Here is a 22,003-nt window from a genome sequence, read left to right on the forward strand (position 1 = left end):
ATATAACTCCTCCCGACCGGTAGAGAGTGCTGTCCGCACCGCCGGCCGTTTCCTGAACACCGCGTCACACATCGCTATTGGCGGATCATGCGTGACGTCATGTCACCAGCTCGTGTAAACGAGGAAAATACTGCGACTAATCGGTGTCCGCCCCCAATCCGGACTCTGCTTCGTAAGAAATGATCGTCCCTGGCACAAACATGCACGACTAACACTGTTGTGTAGCCGTTCCAGCAACAAGGATATGCGTGCGAAACCCATTTCATGTAGATAATGTTTTTCTGCAGCGTCTTTACTCACCTAACCAGCCATGGCCAAATTAGTTAATCATATCTTTAACTGGGCTTTGTTTTCCCGCACACTATCTGTGAGTAAATGTATTGCCGATTCATGGTGCAATTCCCCACTCTGCTTTCGTAACTCTGGGGCGAGGCGTCGCAGCCGTGTCGCCTCGTCCGTGTTTGACAGATACCCCTCCTCCCATGCCACTCTCCTCGGCTGCTTTCACAAGAAAAGGGGACAGGCGACGGCGTGAAACACACTATAACTAGGCACACATAAGTAATGGCTTTCGGTGGCCCACAGCGAAGAAAGCAGGAGGGTGTGGTTTGAGGGAATGCAACCATTTACTGCGTGTGCAATGCATGCAACATCTTATATTTAGATGACAGATCGCAGGCTGTGACGTGCATTGAGTCATTTTCAGTCAGTGACAGGTTCAGCCACACAGAGTCCTGTGTCCGTATGGAGAGAGACCGGAGCCGGGTGGCCGGCTAACACCATTAATAACACCCGTAAGGAGCTACATCGTCCGGCCAAACAAGGAGCAACCAAGGGGCTGGTTTATTATCGCACTGTCCCCTGACATCACCTTGTGGATACCTCTGTTCAAAGTGGCGGATACAAGAGTCCCGATCGATCAAAAACAGAAAGGAAAACTATATGTGTGTATATATATACGGGCCGAAGCAACAGCTGGTGATGACTTTTAACTGAACGTGATGGATACATTTAAGGGCTTCGGACTGGACGAGGACAAGTGTCTGACTGTATCCTTTCAGTATGCAGTTTGAGGTTTGGACTCAGCGAAGTATGCTAACATTAGTATCTGTCAAATGCTGAAGGGCGTTTAATAACTAAGAGAAAGTTGTAACCCACGGAAAGCTATTCTGCTATTTAGTGGCAAAGCGAAAACATTAAGTAGTTTGTTCTCAAAGGTTTTGTCTTGCTGTTGTACTGCATGTGTCAGTAGCCTGGTTGAGTCTCATGTCGGCCCTAAGACCAGGAGTTTCATTCCATTTTATTCTCTATTAACTAAATAACCTGCTTCTTTTATACTGAAGTACGTAAAACGTGGTTTACTGTATAATTTAGGGTTAGCGTTTATCAATAAAACAAACGAAAACCCAAGTTCAGACACGACTCTTACACGTATTTGTTTCTCAAACTATATTTAAGTATTTAGACTGAATGTAATTTTTATCACTACACGTATAACGATGTTTTATGTTATATTTGGGTGGTATACCGATAGCTACAACAAAAGACGAGGCTTTTGGCGGGTTGTGTGAATGTTATCAGTGCTATAATTAGCATTCAAACCCAGTAATTGACAGGTAGATATATACACACATATATATATATATATATGTGTGTATATATATATATATATATATATATATATATATATATATATATATATATAATGTATATATATATATGTATATATATATATATATATACACACACATATACACACACACACACACACACACACACTCTCCTCCTGACATATTTGTTTTTTTTATCATACTTGTTGGAGTAGTTGTTAAAAAAACAGATTGGCATGTGTTAAAATTTGATTGAAGCCCTTCAGAATAAGAGTCAGTGACCCCCCCCCTCCCGCTGGGTTCCTTGACGGTGGTGCCCTGTTCAGACCTTGAGGTGTCAGGAACTGCAGCCTGGCCAGGACGAACCAAGGCTCTTGGCACTGATCGAGCGCTCAGGTCGCTTCATGTAAGTGTTCACCATCACCTTGCTTGTGCTTCAACTGAGTTACGCATATGAAAACCCAGGTCTCTGGTTGCCTCCAAGCTTCCAGATTTTTTTTTTTTCGGGCAATATTTGACAGCTGCATGTTTATCATGATTACTATTTTTTTTGCCCTCTGCTCTTAATGGGTATTTGCTTGAGGGGCTGCATCTACCTTCTGCCAAGCTGGCAGATTTTTCATGTTACATGAGCACATGGTGCTGTCAGCAGAAGTGCTGATTGGTGGACTGAGCAGTCATGTATAGCTACTGACTGGCCACTGGCTGGAACATGATGGATCTTTAGGCCAGGGAAGCCCCCAAGTGCATTATGGTCATTGTTTCAACTGGTAGATGGTCTATTCTCTGGGCAATCCACTGACATGCACTTAGGTTCATTGCATCTCTAAAATGCTCATGTGTATGTGAGTGTGAAGCCCTGCATTGTTCCATCTTCTGTCCTAATCAGGGCCACTTGCAGGGTCTGGAGGTTTGTTATATTTCATAATGATGACATTATGACATCGTGGCAAAGTGTCTACTTCTGTATTATAATATACAAAAACTATAACTTTAAGGGTGTAGAGTCATAAGCAGAAGGTTGCTGGTTTAAGTACAAGAAATATTCTTGCTCTTAATTGAGGTTTTCAAGTCAAACTGCTCCAGTAAAATACAGTCGATTCTCCATATGCACAGGGGATTGATCCCCTGCAGATACCAAAATCCACAGATGCTCAAGTCCCTTATATAAAACAGCATAGTACTTGTATTTGCATATAACTTTCACACTCCTTCCATGTACTTTAAATAATCTCTAGATAACTTACAATACCTAATACATAATACCCAATACTATGTAGTATTAAGTGCTATGCAGCAACTATCATAGTACATGTAGAATATATAGTTATACAGAAATACAGAAAATATAAATGTATTCTCTCTCTCTCTCTCTCTCTCTCTGTCACATGCACACATACACACACACACACCAACACCCAAAACTACACATGACTTAATTTGTATGGATTCAGCATGCTGCTCAGCACGTGGCATATTCAAGTCCTGCTTTTTTGTAACTTTCTGGATTTTTTTTTTTTTTCTGAATATTTTTGAATCTGTGCTTCATTGAATTCCCAGATGTGGAATCTGTGGATATGGAGGGCCGACTGTATTCAGGAGTAGAAATATCTATAAAAGCACCTAAACATAATTTCAACGCTTTGACTACTGATGAAACTGCTCCAGTAAGCCACCTATTTCCCTCAGTCTGTGCAGAATGGCTTCGCTGGTGGACGGCACTTGTGGAGAGTTGAGGAGGCCAGGTTTTGGGTCAGGGTTCGGCTCGGTCTGGCTGCTTGATGATGAGCCCCGGTGGTGCTGCTCGCTGGGGGACTCTCTGCCCTGCTCCTAAGCCCCGGCCACCGGAACCAATGAAGCTCACGCATGTGGCCTTTTAAACTCGTCCAAACTGCGCGCCCTGAGGCCAGGCCTCACCTCTAGGGAGCTCGCGGCTCGCGCTGGGCCGAGGATGACCGAGTCCAAAATGCTCTGGGGCCCTCACGGAAGGAGAAGGTTCGAGACGACGCAAGGAGGTTCTTGCACCCAGGAGAAGCAGTGGAGCATGCATGGGGGCGGCTGCATCCGTTTGCTATGTAGCGACAGATTAAGAGGGTGGTAGCTCCTGTGCTTTTGCACTGGGGGCGGCATGTACTGCTTCAGTGGAGTCCCATAACTCACCTGGGGCTTAATCTTAGCCACGGTGCGACAGCTGCAGGCTGGTTTTCTCTCCTCTGTCCCATGAGTCACATGATGTACTAATGTACGGCTGATTTTTTTTCTTCACTTTCATTGTTCTTCATAGCTGCCTGTATTTGTTTTTAAGCCATTCTGCGGACACACCTTTCCGGAGCAGTCTTGTACTTATAAGTATACAAAGCCTTTTAAAAAAAATGTACGCCGGCTGCCAGGGCTGGGCCGCCCTGTGGGCGACATGACTGACGTCCTTGGGAGTTGTTTGATTAAACAGCACAAAACTACAAGTGAAAAAATATCACAAGAAATACCACAGGTTTTATTCTGTGACATTGCAGTTATTTACACGATTTTTAATATATCACACCTTTTCTCTTGAAACAGATGTGAGCTAACTAGTTAGCAGCCAGATATCCTGTGCTACTGAAATGTTTTTAATATAAATGAACTGATAAAATTTGTTATCTACTGCTCTAGGGCGTGCAGGGGGAGGGGAGGGGGTGTCTTAACACCCAGGGCCGGCCCTGCCATCACCCACTAGCACCCATGACTGGTGTGACACGTCAAACACTCTCTAGGACACCTTTTCTAACGAATACAACAATGGGATTTTCCGGTTTATTGCATCCTGGTTGGCCAGGAGCTTTAGTTTAACAGGCATGTGTCCGTACAGGCCCTCCTCCCAGCACTTGGGGTTCATTTATTTATTAACTTATTTTATTTAGCAGGCGCTTTTGTCCAAAACAACGTACAAGTGAGGTAAACAGTGCATTACTAACATAGGGCTGTCCGGCAGTCAACTCAGCATAAGTGCAGCTAGGCTGAGCTCCTAGTGAACGCCCAGTTACAAGTGTAAGCAGTATTGCGGCAAGAGTGATGCAACACCTTCCGAACAAAGCAAGAATCTAATGAGACAATTATTCAAATCAGCAAAGAAAGTACAATACTATGACCGTTCGGGGAACGTGGAGCGGTGTAGGCTAGTAGAGGTGTTCCTGGAACAGTGTCATTAGGAGCTTCTTGGTGGGGAGGGAATCTGACAAATGTGGTTTGGCAGCTCATTCTAGTGCCGGGAAGTGACACATGAGAAATGTCTTATGTGAAATTTCTCACATGCTGGAGGGATGCCAGAGCGGCTGTGCTGTGCTGACTGACTGAAAAGGGAAATGCAGATGTATTTCTGCAGAATACTGACTGCTGAATGTTGGCTTTCTGCGGAATAATTTTGTTGAGTCTCTGATGCGTGTGTCTCTTTCTCCATGATGAAATTTTATCCTGAAGCAAAACAGGCAATGTCAGGCCTGCATTTGTGTTCATCAGCAGTTACAGTAGCTGTATATCTAACTTACTAACTGTTTAATAGTTAAAGGAATATTTATGTATACAGTTGGATACTAGGTTTTCGTTGTAAGTGAGGGTGCACCTAGCCTGCTGCCGTGTGCTGGGTTAGGCACAAGGTCCCATTGTTTAAAATGCACTTGGAATTAGCATACTTTTCCCACAATGCAACTCTCTCTTTATTTTAGATGAGCAGTTTGAATGAAGTTCTGTAAACTTGTTGTGATTTGTTTTCACCCCCCGATAGACTGGGAGTTTTAGCTAACCCAGATGACTTGGCGACGAGACCAGTGCCCCAGTTGTCCATCCCCATCAATACCCATTTCCACATGGTGCGAGGTGAGTAGGCGCAAGACCCTGTCAGCTGACCAAAGTCCTCTGCGTGCTTTTCCCAAGGTCAGGACAGTCCGCATGAGGCACCATTTAATGGGGGTGCTCTGGGATAAAAATGGACAGTGATAGAGGCTCCCTGTGATATATCACTTAAATGTTGCTCTACCGCTGTGCATATATTGTACATTGTTGTAACCAAGAACTCAAAGTTATATTGTGGAAAAAAAGCCAGTCATTACAGTGTCATAAAGACTGTCGGAACAGGAAAGGTCCTCATTTCTTGATAAGTCAAGGTCTCTTGACATAAGGTCACTTCAGAACAACCTCTACTTTCCTGTATTTCATATAATGCTGCCCCTTAAAAAAACCCTTTGTGAGCCATATGCATATTTTTTTCTAACGTTTTCAACGATTCTCCTTGCAGAGGCGGAGGAGGCCCTTCTTATCGACTTCTCCATTAACTGTGAGTAGTTGGGAAAAGCTTCTGGGATGTCAGGTGATCCGAATGGCCCCGGGGTGGAGTCGCGTGGTCCACAGCAATTAGAAACCGGATAGCCTCAGGCCGAGAGAAGACAACCGACAGCCTTGTTGTGCGCTGCTGATTTTACAGAGAAGCTGTTGCACAATAACTACTTACTTGATAATGCTGAAGCTGTACAAACCACATATGCTAAATGCTAACAGTATGTGGTATGTTGTATCTGTGAGGACTTCCTGGTATGTTCCCCCGTGAGCGTGTTTACGTCTGCACCCCCTATCCCCCTGTTGTGTGCTGCCACAGCCCATATCCGCCTGCGGGTGCAAGGCGAGCTATCCCCTGAGCTGCTGCTGGAGCTGCCCGACGATGAGAAGAGTCAGGCCTTCCTCGCGCAAGTGGACAAGTGCAGGCAGCAAGGTGTGTGTGGGTGGGAGTGCCCAGCCTCCAGCGTGGGGCAGGCACCAGCACGCAGCATAGCTCACAGTTTTATAAGCCCCAAAAAAGCAATTTAACTACAAAGTTTAAGGTTTCATTGGTGTTCCCAATGACAACAAAAAAAAGATTTTTATTATATCTAGAGCAGCTCTGAAAGACTGCAAACCAGTCTGTCTTGATTTTTTCCATGTTTTTTTGTCCATTCAGGTTTTTTCTCATTGTTACTATTCAGCTGAGGGTCATAGGGTCATTTAGAAATAGGGCAGCTTCTCAGTGAACCATCCTTCTGAAAGCCCTTTGTTTTTTTTTTCTTTTGCACTTCTGAGATGTGTTGCACCCCTTGGTGTAAACACGTACCTCTGAGCCTGACTAAGCCAGTTGTAATTGCTGGAATCCCCTGGCGTCCATATCTAGGAAATCTCGCACCATGCCAGAGTCCCAAACATGCCACGGCTGGCAGCTGTTGGTTTGGGAGGAATTTGAAATGGCTGGTTCTGTGTCAGCCGATGGTCGCTGGTGGACCCGCTCAGTCGGCGTGCTCGGTGATGATCCAGTGGAGGTGTCGGAGGTAGCACTCCGGGTAATGTCACTGGAATTCACTCAGTGGTGATATTGTTTGTAATATTTGTAAATACACTCTGCACTACGGTGCCACAGTGCTTTAGTCTTACAAAGCAACCATGCAAATGCAAGTTTCTCTCGTGCTTGAGTCTGTTCTCACAACTCATGCTGAAGCTAGAAGGACTCTGTCCACAGCGGACCGGATCCAGCCCTGCATTAATGTACATGATCAGTTTGGCCTTGTTTCAGCCCTCTCCAAGGCCAGGCCGCCTATAAGCACGCAAGCTGTTCCTCCCAAAGCGATGGTCCATGCTGCCCCAAACAGCACCCCCAGAGCCCCCCCTCCCACCTCAGTCACCTTGAAACACATCAACAGGACAGGTACAGAAGACACACTTCGTCCTTCAGACCTCTTGGGCCAGCCGGGGTTAAATTAGCCTCCCTCTTGTCTTACCAGAACCACTCGATGGCGCCATCTCTCTGGTGACCGATTTTGGCTTTGAGGAACACTTCGGCCACTCTCTGAAGGTGGACGAGAAGAAGAACCAGCCGGTCCGCCCAGTTCGGCCACCACCCCCCCCACCAACTAAAACTCCGGAAGTGCAGGGTAAACAGGGGTTCCTTCATACTCCTGGCAACAGAGAGTAAGTGGAACATTCCTGATTCTCGAGCCATCAACTTCCTGGGAGATGTGTGCGGCTGTTCCTTGGTCATGTGCTCCGTGTCGGTTAAATAGTTTATGAAGAGTATGTATGGACAGGGCCTCGGATATTTCAGGTGAGAGAGACAGTTTGTGCTAATGATTCAGTCCAGTAGTTTCTGGGCCCAGTCATCCTGTTCCTGACTCATGTCTTCCTCTTGTTGCCAAGCAACGGCCAGGAACATTTCCTTAATCTTGTTTAAATAAACAGCAGGACAGGCTTGATACGCCAACTGCCTGCTAATTCGGTTTCCTAACCGCTGTCTCACCTGCTGTCTCTGCTCTTGGGCGCTACCCTCCCCTGTCAGTGCCAGGCCCCCTCCGAACGCACCCCCTGAGTGGCAGCCTACCAGCAGCATCCCAAAGCAGACCACACTCGTCCAGCATCACCTAAACAAGAGGGAGAAGGAATACGTGGACATCCACAACTTCAGGTGTGCTTTTCTGGCCTTTAGGGGTTTAAGATGGGCCCAGACTGGCATCGCAGAGCTGGGAATATGATGATGGTAATGGGGCTGGGATCACTCTGTGTTTCCTGAATCCATGTCCAAGGCATGTGAAACAGGCTTGCTAGGTCTGTCACTGTCACTCCCTCAGCACTTCCTTGGTTTACGTATTTTGTAGCTGTCATACATCATTCTTGTTGTATTCCGACCTCGGGACCTTTTCCATGGAGACGGCTGTTGCTGGCCCACCTAGCTTATCAGTACTGGGTTTACTGTGCTGTTTGCACTCGCCAGTGTCAGTTGTCCTTTCTTTTTGCACTGTCCTGAAATGTTTGCTCAATTTTTACACACCATTCAGTCTGCGTTGCTAGGTTATGTGCTAGTCTTGTGTTAATTTATGTAGCACCTTGGTCCAAGAAAAAGACTGTTTCATCTTTAATTGTGTGCTGTACTCAACTGTTTATGTTTAAAAATTACATTAAAGGCCTATTAGACTTGACTCAACTTGATTTGAAGGCTGATTTGGCCCCATCTCATCCATGTTCTGCCCTGCAGGGTCTTCGTGGGCACGTGGAATGTGAACGGTCAGTGTCCTGACAGCACCCTAGATCCCTGGCTGAAGTGTGACGAGGAACCCCCGGATATCTACGCCGTGGGGTCAGTCTCAGGCTTCGCGGTCTGCTGTGTCTGTGTATGTGGGGTGGGGGCATCATCTTTAAGCAGGCCTCCTAGTTGCCAGGCTTTGAGTCCCAGGAGGGTGCACAGCGATGAACTGTGAGTGTAGATCTACTTATGTACTTAATTTCTACAAGTGCCATTTGCCGGGATGTTCCAGCCCAGTGTGATCAGCTCTAATACAGAGACATGCCATGATGAACTCCAGATATCAGTGAGCTGTGAATGGAATGTGAGAGGAAAGTGAATGGAATGTGAGAGGAATGTGACACAGAGGGAGTGTCAGCTACAAATGGCTAACTTCGTCTTATGACCTCATATGTGGGTCATTCTGGTTCAATGCAACAAATAGCCCATGCTCAGTCATCTCAGACTGCCGTTTTGTGGCATTTTGTTTGCCTCTGGGCCAATATGAAAAATCCAAAATTTCCCTGGCTTAGCTCATATAGTTTAGGAGTTGACTGGCTTGAAAGTCAAATAGTTTTTCCTTCCATTCGAAAAAATGCTTGGTTGGCCATTTTCAGATGTCTGTATCTTTGCAATAGTAACGCCGAGGCGCCTGCAAAATTGTGGACATACAAGCCTAATTCCAAATATTTATTTATTTAGCTTGTAGCATGTACTCAACATAAGATAAACAATTCTTTCTCTTATCTTTCAAGAGGCCCAGAATCTCAAAAGGTAGAAAAAATATTGTCACTTTCATTGTGTCATTTGAAAGTTCTAGGTTCCATTTACAACATATATAAAAAGAATTTTCTGCTGTAAGTGTTTTACTGAGCTCCAACAGAAATAAAACCCTTAAACTCAATTTTGGACGATACCAAATATTCGTTGAGTTGAGCCAGAATGACCCATATGTCATGTGACTTCTACATGTCCACCTCTTGTTTTTCCATCAGCTTCCAAGAGCTGGATCTGAGTGCTGAGGCCTTCTTCTACTTGGACTCGTCACGGGAGCAGCAATGGGTCGCCGCAGTGAAGAGCTCCCTGCACCCCAAGGCCAAGTACATTCAGGTGAGGCCAGTCGGGGAGTCCTGGTTGCAGTGATAAATAGGTGATTTTTCAGATGGGAATCAAACTTACAACCTTCTGGCCAACAGAGCCACACACCCTTAACCCAATGAACTACATCATACCGCTCCCACACATAAGTAAAGAAACATGCATACATATGCAAATCCGTCACGTACTTTATACATATTGACCAGTAGTTCCACACGCACAGATATTTGTTGCTTTACTAGATGGTCGCCCATAGAGGGTGCAATGGAAACAGAAAGGTGGCAGTCAGAAGGCGTCATCATTGTGGGGGGGGGGGGGGGGGGGCACAGCCGGCTTTACATTGCCGGCTCTGTCCACAGATCCGGACGGTCCGCCTGGTGGGCATGATGCTGGTGATGTTCATAAAAGCGAAGCACGGGCGCCTCATCCGGGAGGTGGCCGCGGAGAGCGTGGGCACCGGAATCATCGGGAAAATGGTAAGAATGAGCAGCGTCCGGGCGGATCTGTGGGCGACCCCCTTCCGGCCTCCCGGAGGAGCGCTCCCCCCCCCCCCTCCCCACACCCCCTTCCGGCCTCCCGGAGGAGCGCTCCCCCACCCCCTCCCCACACCCCCTTCCAGCCTCCCGGAGGAGCGCTCCCCCCCTCCCCACACCCCCTTCCGGCCTCCCGGAGGAGCGCTCCCCCCCCCCCCTCCCCACACCCCCTTCCAGCCTCCCGGAGGAGCGCTCCCCCACCCCCTCCCCACACCCCCTTCCAGCCTCCCGGAGGAGCGCTCCCCCCCTCCCCACACCCCCTTCCGGCCTCCCGGAGGAGCGCTCCCGGCCAGTGGTGGAATGTAACAAAGTATTTGTACTTCGTTACTGTACTTAAGTACATTTTTACGTATCTGTACTTTACTTAAGTAAAAATAATAATGCATACTTTTTATTTTACTCCATTACATTTTGCGGCAATTATCTGCACTTTCTACTCCACTACATTTCTACAATTTATGCCGTTAGTCGTTACATTTTCTGAACGCGATTTCCTCAAAATCTTGCATGAAAAAATAGTTAGCCTATTGCGTTCTGGCGTTGTTTGCCATTTCCTACCAATCAGGTGGCTTTATTAGTTTCAATGATGGCAGAGCGCGCGTCAATTGGCAGCAGGAGCTGGTAGACTGGCTGGATTTCAAGAAGACGAGACGTTCAACATGGCGTCACACCACCACTAGTGTTTGGTTACTGTTGTGTTTCCCTTTTACTGCTCTTAACAGATGTGTTGAATAGTTTTGCAAGTACATAAATGATTTAAAGATGTATCATGTCCTGATTGGTTTATCTTAATGGTATATTAGTGGGTAATACCTAGTAGATAACTTGTCATCCACATAATTCTAAGTTAGGGTAAACACAGTATTGCAGAGTATTGCAATAAGCACACCCAACTTTCCAATACACATATACTGTATAGTTGCTAGTAATTATTACGAGCAATGACATGGTAGAGGCGTAAGTTAGTATATCTACTATTCTTTTACAAAATGGCACACCCGAGACGTTGAGACAAACCATTGTGTGAGTACTTTTACTTAAAAAAATACTTTAAAGTAAATTTAAAAGTAATTACTTAGTACTTTCACTTAAGTAAGATTGTTGATGTAGCACTTCTACTTTTACTTGAGTACATATTTTGCAGGATATTTGTACTTTTATTTAAGTACTAAGCTTCAGTACTTCTTCTACCACTGCTCCCGGCAGGCCTCGGCATTTTGACACGTTTAAACTTTATTTTCACTTCATTTATTTAAATATGTATTTTTTATGATATAATTTAACATTTTATTTGAATTATTCATGTGTGATTTCGCATAAGGTATCAGCCCCAGCGAGCCTTTGAGTGTGATTGGTGGTGATTTTTATGTATTCATCTCTCTGTTATTATTTGACCCCTCATGGTGGCCCTGGGGCTGCCCCACCTTCACCCCCCCCCCCCCCCCCCATCTTTCAAGTGTCTAAGCTCTCCCACTTCTGCCAGGGGAACAAGGGCGGAGTGGCGATTCGCTTCGTCTTCCACAACACCAGCTTCTGCTTTGTCAACTCCCACCTGGCAGCCCACGCCGAAGACTGCGAGCGCCGCAACCAAGACTACAAGGATATCTGCGCCCGCATGAGCTTCCACCTGCCTGGCCGGCCGGCCCTGAGCATCGTCAAGCACGAGTGGGTGCCCCCGCCCTCACCCCCACAGCATGACATCTGTGACATTGTGTTCATTTTACTGTTTACCAAAAGCTTAAGTCGAGTCGGTGTTGCTGTTTATGCAACTGGGTATTGTACTGGAGTAATCAATCTTAAATATATGTCTCTAGCGTGCGATGGCAGTGCTCTGAGATTACTAGCCTGTCCCAGTAGCAGCTGCATCACAGCATGGCTGAGAGTGGCACTCATTACCATTACAGTCACATTTACGTTTATTTAATTAGCAGATGCTTGTGGCTAAAGTGGCGCATGAGGTGTGGGGTCAGAGAGCAGGGTCAGCCTACATCCAGCATCCCTGGAACAACTAGATTTAAGGGCCCAGTGATGATGTGGTTATCTTGGTTGTCATGGGATTCAAACCAACAACCTTCTAGATATGGGCACTGATATCTTACTGAGCTACTCGCCACTGTCCAGTCACCACCATGGCACCACTTATGGCTTTTCCGGTCCCTCCATGTACCATTGTCCATTCCCTGGCAGTGTGGTCATCTGGCTGGGCGACCTGAATTACCGCCTCTTCCTGTACGATGTGTACGAAGTGAAGCGGCTCATCTCCAAGAAGGAGTTAAAGAAGCTTCTGGATCGTGACCAGGTGAGGGACGCCTGCACGTCGTCTCTCACAGCACAGCAAAGTGGCCCCTTTCTGATTCATCTCCTCGCCTCACAATAATGTTTCCTTTTAAAAAGCTCAATGTCCAAAGGGATACCAGGAACGCGTTCTCAGATTTCACCGAGGGAGAGATAAACTTCATACCCACATATAAATTTGACCCCAAAACAGACCGATGGGATTCAAGGTAATTGCTCCTCCTCTCATTTTCCCCTTGACTTTACTAGCCCCGTTATACAGTGTGAATATATATGTTAAGGGTTGCCGTTTTCATGACAAGGCTGTTGGTGTTTCTTTATTAATGACTTCCCCCAGAAACAAATACTAGTTAATATGAGTTCCTGCCTACAGCTGTTGTTCTAGTTTTGAGTTAGCCTTAAAAGACAGTCAGTTTTGGAAAATCATTCGGATTTAAGAGAAATACTTGCATAGTCACTGCAAGCAGAGTGCCTGGTTGAGTCTGGTGACCCCTCGTCCGAAAGTGACTGACTCCCTGTGTTCTCCCTGAAGCGGAAAGTGCCGGGTCCCGGCCTGGTGTGACCGGATCCTCTGGAGGGGAAGCAGTGTGAAACAGCTGGAGTACCGCAGTCACATGCAGCTGCAGACCAGTGATCACAAGCCTGTCAGCTCGCTCTTCCAAATTGGGGTATGAGCCGGACTTGCTGCACTCGCTGTCTCTCTCAGATTCTCGCTACCAGCGGATCTAGTGACTCGCCCATTAGCAAGTAGAGAAGTGTGCAGGGCTGCCAGCTCTATTATTCCATTATGAATCTAAAATGAGCTACATCAAAAGCTTTGGGATTTTCTATTAATGACATAATGAAACTGTTACATACATGTAAATGAATGTGCAGGCTTGTCTTGAATTGAAAATCTCACACCAGCCAGCTGACCAAAGGTGGCAATGCTGAATATGACTGTTTGAAGTGTTAATTTACCGTGTAATACGTTGGTGTTTTGTGTGGCGAATGACCACCATGGCATGTTTGTTATGTTAGGAAAGAGAATTGTCCATTTGTATTGTGTATGTTCCTCTCTAGTACAAATCTACTTAGAAATTTCTCAGAAATGTGTATTTCTCCTGAAAGCTTCTCCTTCTGGCTGCCATCCTTATATTTTGATTATTGTATCTGGATTTATGACACTTGCACAGAACTTTGTGTTATGGTTGGAATGTGCTGGAAGCCTCCGGGAGCTAATGGCCTATCGCAGCCTTTGGACTGCAGTGTTTGCGACGATGGTGCTGTGTGTGACAGGTGAAGGTGGTCAATGAGAAGCGCCAGAAGCTGGTGCTGGAGGAGGTCATGCGTGAGATTGACCGGATGGAGAATGAGTTTCTGCCCTCCCTGTCGCTGACTCAGAGTGAGGTGAGTCGAAGGTTCTCTTGTCCACAGATATGGGAACGAGATTTAGACAGAGAGGTGGTTTAGGATCTGGACTTGTGGCTGAAAACCCGCTGGTTCAGATTTCGTGAGGGATGCAGCTCCAGAACCCTTAACCCCTGGACTGCTTAATTTAATTTATAGATGAAATGCTTCCAGAACACCACAATAATGGTATCTCCTATTCTTCTCTAGTTCACTTTCGAAGGGGTGAAGTTCTGGCAGCAGCAGTGCAGGTACCTGCTGATAAAGAACGACGGACAGGTGCCCTGCCACTTCTCCTTCATCCCCAAACTCCGAGCATCCCAGTTCTGCAAGCCCTGGCTGAAGGTCGACCCCAGCGATGGCTTCCTGGAGCCCAGTGAGTCCGCAGCACAGCCGGATGGCTGCTTCCAGTTTGAGCTGGCCTCCCATACTCATCGCCTTTCTGTTCTGTGCTGAGATGGTTCACACTGCTGGGTGGCACATTACATAGCCAGAAGACTGAAGGTCATGTGATCAGGATAAAGGCATGTGGCTGAAACAGCTCAAGGAAATTGCTGCTGTTACTTCTAGAAAACAATCCATAGCATACACAGCTTAAAAGTTAACATATATATTGTGATTTTGTTTCCTACTGAGCTCCTACTCCTAACTGCCCTGTGCTTTGTCATCTTTCTTATTGCTCCCTTCATCTCTCAGCTATGTGATTCTGTTCCTCCACAACCTATCCACCTCCCATGTGAAATTATACAGTACCAACCAAAGTTTGCCAAGGTACCTACAAAGGAGAGTGATAGTGTGGCGTCACATGACCAGTATAAATGGTTTTGGAAGAGTTTGACCAGAAAGCAAAGGAAAAGCGGCCAATTAGTGCTCAGTATATGTGGGACATCCTTCAGGACAGCTGGCAGAGCATCCCAGGAGGCCACCTCATGAAACTGGGGTAAAGGAGACAGTAGGGTCAGCCAGTTCCTGAAGCTATTGGGGTTAAGGGCCTTTCTGAAAGGCCCAATGGTGGGATCACTCTGCTGACCCAGGGATTTGAACCTGCAACCTTCTGAGTCCCAACCCACAGGGATGCTCACCCAATTTTTTTTACTACTTTTCTGGTCAGTGCATAATTCCATATATATTACTTTATAGTTTTGATGTCTCTAGAATTATTCTAAAATGTAGACAGTACTACAAATAAACCTTTCTGTGGATAGAACTTTTATCCAGTAGTGTATGTATTAATGAGAACCAACTGTATTTACTAATAACCAGTAATCCTTCCTGGCCACTGTAGATGAAATGCTGGAGATCAGCCTGGAGGTGCATGTGACCAAAGACTCTGTGGCCCAGCTGAACTCCGGGGAGGATACCCTCGATGATATTCTAGTGCTGCACCTAGACCGGGGCAAGGATTACTTCATCTCTCTCAGTGGCACCTATCTGCCCAGCTGCTTTGGCATGTCCCTGGAGGCACTGTGCCACACCAAGAAGCCCATCCGTGAGATCCCCGTGACCAAGCTCATCGATGTGGTGAGGCCATATCACTGTTGGAGCCTGAGCTGGAGAGATCCAAAAAAGTACCATTATCGGGTCGCTCTCAGTGACCTGTTCTAGGCACCTAGTGAGAACATCAGTAGTAGAACCTACAGAGGTTGAGTGATTGGCACCCTGGGCACAGCTTAAGGGCCAGCTGTGGGTACATTAACACATCGCAGATGCAGTGGGTTGGCACCCCATCCTCTGATATTCCACCCCTTAGCTTCCGGAATAGGGTCTGGACCTCTGTAACCCTGCGTCGGACAAGCAGGAACGGAATATCTAATGTTGTAAAATCTTCAGCTTTTCATCTGTAAGTGATGATGGCCTGGCTTCACAGTCCTGCAGTACAACAATTGGGATACATGCAAATAAACTGGCTTGTTTGATCAAAGCAGCATATGAGTTTCGCTATTGACTACAACTAGGATCATCCTGTATAAAGGTCACATTTACCCCTTACAAAGCATCTTTTTTTAATGTGCGATCATTTTGTCTGCTTTCTTTCTTTTTCACCACCACCACCACTTCGATTACCCTCATGGACTGTTTGCTACTCAGGAAGAAGAAAGCAGCGTGAGACAGGTAACCAAAATGGTACCAGGTGTGGGACCTGCATGGCAGTTTCTCTTTAGTTTATAGCTTCTGTTAACTTAAACGGGTAACTGAAGTTGGGCTATCTGTGGTGTCAGAATTAAGGTACAATTGTCTTCAGGAAAACAAATCATCGAAGGTTAAGATTATTTACCTATATTCAATTCACGACCTTTTGTAAGAAGTAGGTAAAAGATGCAAGTCTGCATAAGCAAGTTTCTTACCTATTGAATTAATCCTGTATGCCATCTTACTTGGGGAAAAGAGAGCTTACATTCTTCAGACTACAGGTTAACACTAATTCTTCTGATACTTAAAAATGTTTTCAAGTTAATTTGTTATTAAGCTGCACTGAGGACTTATTTAATTGTTTAATACATACATGCTCATTTTTTTTTTCCTCTCAGTCTTTTCTGAGCTTCTTGGAGGTAGAAAACGCAGGAAGCGGGGACCGGCCTCTGAGGATCCCCAAGGAGGTGTGGCTTCTGGTCAACCACCTATCTACTAAATGCTCCCATCAGGTGAGCCCAAGAAGTGCTATTTTATGCTTCTGCCATGAGCTGTGCAATGAGAGGAACAGCCCGCTCACTGTTCACTGTATGTGTTCACCGGCACCAGGAGGACCTCTTCAACATAGCAGGCTTGCCAGATGAGCTGCAGGCCATCATCGACTGTCTGGAAACCAGCATCCCCAGCACCATCCGTATCCTGTTCACGTGGCCTTACTTTCCCAGTCATATGGAAACGTTTCCTTTAGACCACAGTGGTCCTGCATGACAGCAATGGCATTTGGCATTAAGTGTGCCTGGATGTCTCACAATCTGCTAATTTGTTGGTATAATTTCTTGGAAGGTAGTAACATCCAGATCAACATCAACTTTTCAAAGAGAGTGTTGCAATATAGTGTGTACAGTTTGGGTGTTGAAATAGTTTAGGGTGAGATTCAGGGTTTGATGTTATAGTCATTTGTCATTTAATTGCTAACAGTGTTGGCAGGCTGTCAAAAAACACAAACAAATGTTTTCCCAGATTGACCTCTATTCACAATCCATCACAAATAGTTCAGTGGTTGAATGCATGGGTTTCACTAATGTGTTCTGCCTGTAGACCACAGTACTCTTTATGTGCTTGGTTGTTATTGTATTCCCCTGATGGGGAATACATATCATTTTGGCACCGTTCTGCCACTGTGATTCTGTTCCTCCCTAATCTCTCCTCCTCCATGTGTGATTCTGTTCCTCACTAATGTCTCCACCTCCATGTGTGATTCTGTTCCTCCCTAATCTCTCCTCCTCCATGTGTGATTCTGTTCCTCCCTAATCTCTCCTCCTCCATGTGTGATTCTGTTCCTCACTAATGTCTCCACCTCCATGTGTGATTCTGTTCCTCCCTAATCTCTCCTCCTCCATGTGTGATTCTGTTCCTCACTAATGTCTCCACCTCCATGTGTGATTCTGTTCCTCCTGAATCTCTCCAACTCTCTTTGTGTGATTCTATTCCTCCCTAATCTCTTACCTCCGTGTATGATTTTGTTCCTCCCTTATCTCTCCTTCTGCATGTATGATTTTGTTCCTCCCTTATCTCTCCTTCTGCATGTATGATTCTGTTGCTCCCTAATCTCTCCACCTCCATGTGTAATTCTGTTCCTCCCTAATCTCTCCTCCTCCATGTGTGAATCTGTTCCTCATTAATCTTTCTACCTCCACATGTGATTCTGTTCCTCCCTTGCTTCTTCACCTCACCTCTCTACGTGCACGTCCGCTGGTTCGTCCTCCCACCCTCCCCATCCGAACTCCCATCACTGGGCCAGGCCACTTCTTCAGCCCGTTGCACCCTGACTACAACGTGCGCCAGCTGGCAGCAGCCACTCAGTGGCGCAGGCCCTGGTCATCTTCCTGGAGGCTCTGCCAGAGCCAGTGGTGTGTTACAGGTTTTATAGGCAATGCCTCGACTGTTCACACGACAGTCGCCTTTGCAGACAGGTGCGCCCCCCCAACGTGCGTCAGTGTTGCTTGCAGCAACCGTGACCGTCACGTGTCACTGATCATTGCTCATTGGTTATGCTTCTCTGGCCTCCCACAGTTGGTTGCCCAGCTGCCCCCGTCTCATGAAAATGTGTTCCATTACTTGGTGGCCTTCCTGAAGGGCCTTCTGAAGCACTCTCAAAGCAACCACCTCAAAGTCACCTTCTTGGGTAAGTCGTCTGGCTCGTTATTGTCGACTTACATCTTTAGTTAGAACCGCTTCCTGTACACCAGTGTCCTTTTTTGTGTTCCCGAAAGCCACCTTGTTCTCCAGCCTCCTCATTCGGCCCCCACCAAAGCTGGCAGGCAAGCAGACACCAAGTGATCGGCAGAAAGCCAATAATTTCATCTTGGGGTTCCTCGTGGGGGGTGACGAAGAGTAAGAACAACCTCTAAGAAGACGCGCCCAGCTGGTCTTGATGAACTGGCAAGGTGGCCATACTTTAAGATGCGAGATTTCTGATGGTTCATGGTTTCTTCTGAGCAGGTTTGAGACATTAATTCCAACAGGAGTGCGATGTCTGGAATGCGTTTTTGATGTGAAGTCTATGCAGCTGATCACTATGTGGTGATGAAGAGCGAGTTACAGGGAAGGGTCCTGCATTTAGCTTTCTGTTCGCTGACTGCTACATTCTGCCAAAACCTGGACATTGCACTATTCAGACGTGTGTCCCGATTTTGGAAGGTGAATGATCAGATAGGACACTAAGGAGTTTGACCAAAAGTGCTTTGAAGACGTTAGTGTTACTCCGTGCTGTTCTGTATTCCAAAAACCTTTTTATTTTTTCTTGAATGAAACATCAGAGCTGTCCAAGGGTGGTTTCTTGGATTCAGGGCAACTGTAAATCTATGCCCAAGAGAATAAAGAAAAATCTTTTCTTGTGCAGTTAGAATGAAAACCTCAGTCCATTAATGACCAGGAAACCTTCATTTGATGGCCAAAACCTGGAGCCTGTATTGTCTCTTGTGTGGAAGTTTTGAATGTTTTTACTTAATTTAATTTCTAGGAATCCTTTCCTGTTCTTCTGTCGTCAGATACTGTATTCATGTTTTATTAAGCCCAACAATAAGCTAAACGCACAAGCTGAGGTCAGCAATGTTTTCGATGTCCTTTTGTCTGTTTGGTGGCTCCCTTTCTATCCAGAAGTCCCTGTTTATTTTCTGGTGCTGCTTAAAACCTCGCGCTCTACCTAAGTGATGCTGGTCTGTGGTGACACAGTTGACTACTATATTCATTGTTGTTCATATGAGATGTCGTCGGGTCACAAAAATTTATGCAGTTACGCGTGAACTCTTTTCTGTATACGTATTTGTGTGTTTTTACGTGTGTACATACGTGTTTACAGATAGCTGTGTCACTGTTTTACTTAGTCGTGGATCGTGATGTTGTCTGACAGTAATTTGCTGGTCAGTATCTCATAGGCGTTTACTTGCTGTTCTATGTAGTTTATCACAAATGGTATTTTTCAGTGACTTTCCTGCAGCACACTGAAGGGCTCATATAGAGATGAGATGACAGAGACAAAAATATATAATGATTGTTAATCTTGATCGTGATTGAAAGTCTGAAAAGGTATTTTCTATAAAAGCTTTCTTAATTCAAAGAAATTACCATTAATATATAAAGCAACAGACTGTATGGTTATCAGCTGATTCAAGCAGCTACATAAAAAAAATTACTTTATTTATAATGTTCCACAGGCGCAAATAGGAATATAGGTGCAATAAATGCAGCATTTCAAGCTTGCATACCAGACGTTTTTGCACTGTTGAATACGGACTGCTTCTTACAGTTTCTTGTCTGTTTGGTTTCCTTGAGTCACAATGATAAATTGCAGTCAAGTTACAACTGCACTGGTACTGCCCTCTGCATTGTTAGGTTGGCCATGATTGACTGCTGTGCTGAGATTTTCAAACCATGCAGATTCAAAAATCTGTATATTAGATGGTTAGTTTGGCACGGTTGTAGGGATGCTTGAACATAATTAGTAATAACTGAAATAACCAACATACACTAAATTAGTTCACTTGGTTTTAAATTGTCAGCTTTAACTCCCCAGCAGTATTTTATCGTAATTGTCATTTAAGAAAACTTAAAATGGTTCAGCCAAGAGGCTATAAGAACTTTTTAGGCGCTTCTGTAATGTATGAACTGGTACAGAGTCATCTCAATCAGTGTTTGAAGCATCTCTTGTGATTACAGTATGCATCTGTTTTTGCTGGTTACCTTTGTCTGAAGGGGTCTGCAAAACAGACTTTCCTCTTACTTAATCTTTGCTCTGTGTTTATATTCAGTATATTGACTTGAAGAGAGAGCTGTGGGAGTGGGCATGGGGGGGGGGGGGGGTTCATTTTATGATTATCAAGCAACATCTGCTTGACCTAGATTTGCTGACAGCAAAAGAGTTCTGGAATGTCCCCGTTGGGAAACTTCCTACACATTGACTCATATGTTCCCAAAATGTGTACAGCCTTAACCTCCTCCCTCCACCGCAAACACTCTTGTAATAAAGCATTATTTGAAATGCTAACAGACTTAGCCCTTCCCCCATGAGGAAGTACAGTCTTTCCAGAGCATTACTTGTACTGATGGCATTTGTGTGTGAATCCAGTGTCTTTCCAAGAGATGGGAACATGTGTCTGCTTTGGATATCTATGAGAAAATCCCTTCAACTGCACCTGTAAATACTGTAGATTTTCCTGTGTTTTTAGTACTTTTAATTTATTTGTATTTTAAAGGAAGTAAAAGTTGTGTAAAGTTAGTAGTAGTGGTGTATTTTTTTCCCCCAAGTTGTGAGTTTCACACTGGAGGAAGGCAACCAGATGTGAGTGATGGGGGAGACAGATAGTGAATCATCTTATTTAGAGTATGGGGGACGGAAACCAACGAGGGGCTTAATCAGGGCAACAGTGCAGATGGGCAAATAGGACAAGTCAGGGGACACTGGGTCACAAAGAGACAGAGGACATGGCATCACAATGGGATGGGGGATATCAGGTCACATGGAGACTGGGGAGATGAGGACACAAAGACAGGGACATAGGGACACGAAGAGACTGGGATCATGTGGTCACAAAGTGAAGGAGGACACAGGGACGCAGGGTCACAAAGAGAGAGGGGATACAGGGACGCAGGGTCACAAAGTGAAGGAGGACACAGAGACGCAGGGTCACAAAGTGAAGGAGGACACAGGGACGCAGGGTCACAAAGAGAGAGGGGATACAGTGTCCCAGAGTAAGAAAAAAAAAGTCATAAACAGATAAGGGGACATGGAGATAGAGGGTCACAGAGACGGGGACATGGTGTCACAAAGATGGGGACATGGGGTCACAGTCAATATGAGACGCGACATGGCGACACAGGGTCACAGAGATGGAGGGCTCAGGATCACAGTGACTGGGGACATGCTGTCACAAAGATGGGGGCATGGGGTCACAGTCAAAATGAGACAGGAAATAGGGACACGGTCACAAAGGGACGGGACATGGAGACACAAGGTCACAAAGAGAAGGGGGACATGGGATCACAGAGAGAAATCCAGTTTGGGTGTAGTGTGGGAAAGGACATTCAGGATACATTTATTTACTGTGGTAAGAGAGAGAATTAAGTGTAAGCACACCCTATCACCTGATTCATGCTCCTGAAACTACCACCCCCACTGCACCCCCCATGACAGACTGTATGTCCTGATGCCATCTTATGTGCTCCTCCCAGGTGGGAGGAGTATTTCAGGTGGATATCTTACTGAAGGTTACAAATTACCTACTGCGCAAAGCTTTAGAAGCAGTCCCCTTCCTAAGATATGAGTTACTTACAAGCATAATGGACCATACAATGCATGTATAGTACAGTGATATGTACTGGTGTTAGATATCATTCATCCT

General features: G+C 45.6%; 1 protein-coding gene across 2 annotated transcripts; it reads left to right on the forward strand.

Annotated features, from left to right (window-relative positions):
- Nucleotides 1–128: 128 nt before the first annotated feature.
- On the forward strand, nt 129–20,880 carry ocrl (OCRL inositol polyphosphate-5-phosphatase). 2 transcript variants are annotated; one of them, XM_023834502.2, is made up of 24 exons: nt 129–1,049; nt 1,937–2,016; nt 5,371–5,462; nt 5,881–5,919; nt 6,238–6,351; nt 7,180–7,311; nt 7,388–7,574; nt 7,939–8,064; nt 8,632–8,733; nt 9,654–9,768; nt 10,116–10,232; nt 11,773–11,954; nt 12,477–12,588; nt 12,684–12,793; nt 13,117–13,252; nt 13,863–13,973; nt 14,184–14,349; nt 15,259–15,494; nt 16,062–16,085; nt 16,502–16,615; nt 16,713–16,797; nt 17,949–18,076; nt 18,177–18,288; nt 18,377–20,880. In XM_023834502.2, exons 1-24 carry the CDS (start codon nt 1,002–1,004, stop codon nt 18,499–18,501), a joined length of 2,793 nt encoding a protein of 930 aa, XP_023690270.2. In that variant the 5' UTR covers nt 129–1,001; the 3' UTR covers nt 18,502–20,880. The 2 variants fall into 2 exon arrangements, with proteins under 2 accessions (XP_023690270.2, XP_023690272.2); XM_023834504.2 differs by lacking the exon at nt 7,180–7,311.
- Nucleotides 20,881–22,003: the final 1,123 nt, after the last annotated feature.

Source organism: Paramormyrops kingsleyae, chromosome 10 (assembly GCF_048594095.1).
Source record: "Paramormyrops kingsleyae isolate MSU_618 chromosome 10, PKINGS_0.4, whole genome shotgun sequence".
NCBI classification, from domain to species: Eukaryota; Metazoa; Chordata; class Actinopteri; order Osteoglossiformes; family Mormyridae; genus Paramormyrops; species Paramormyrops kingsleyae.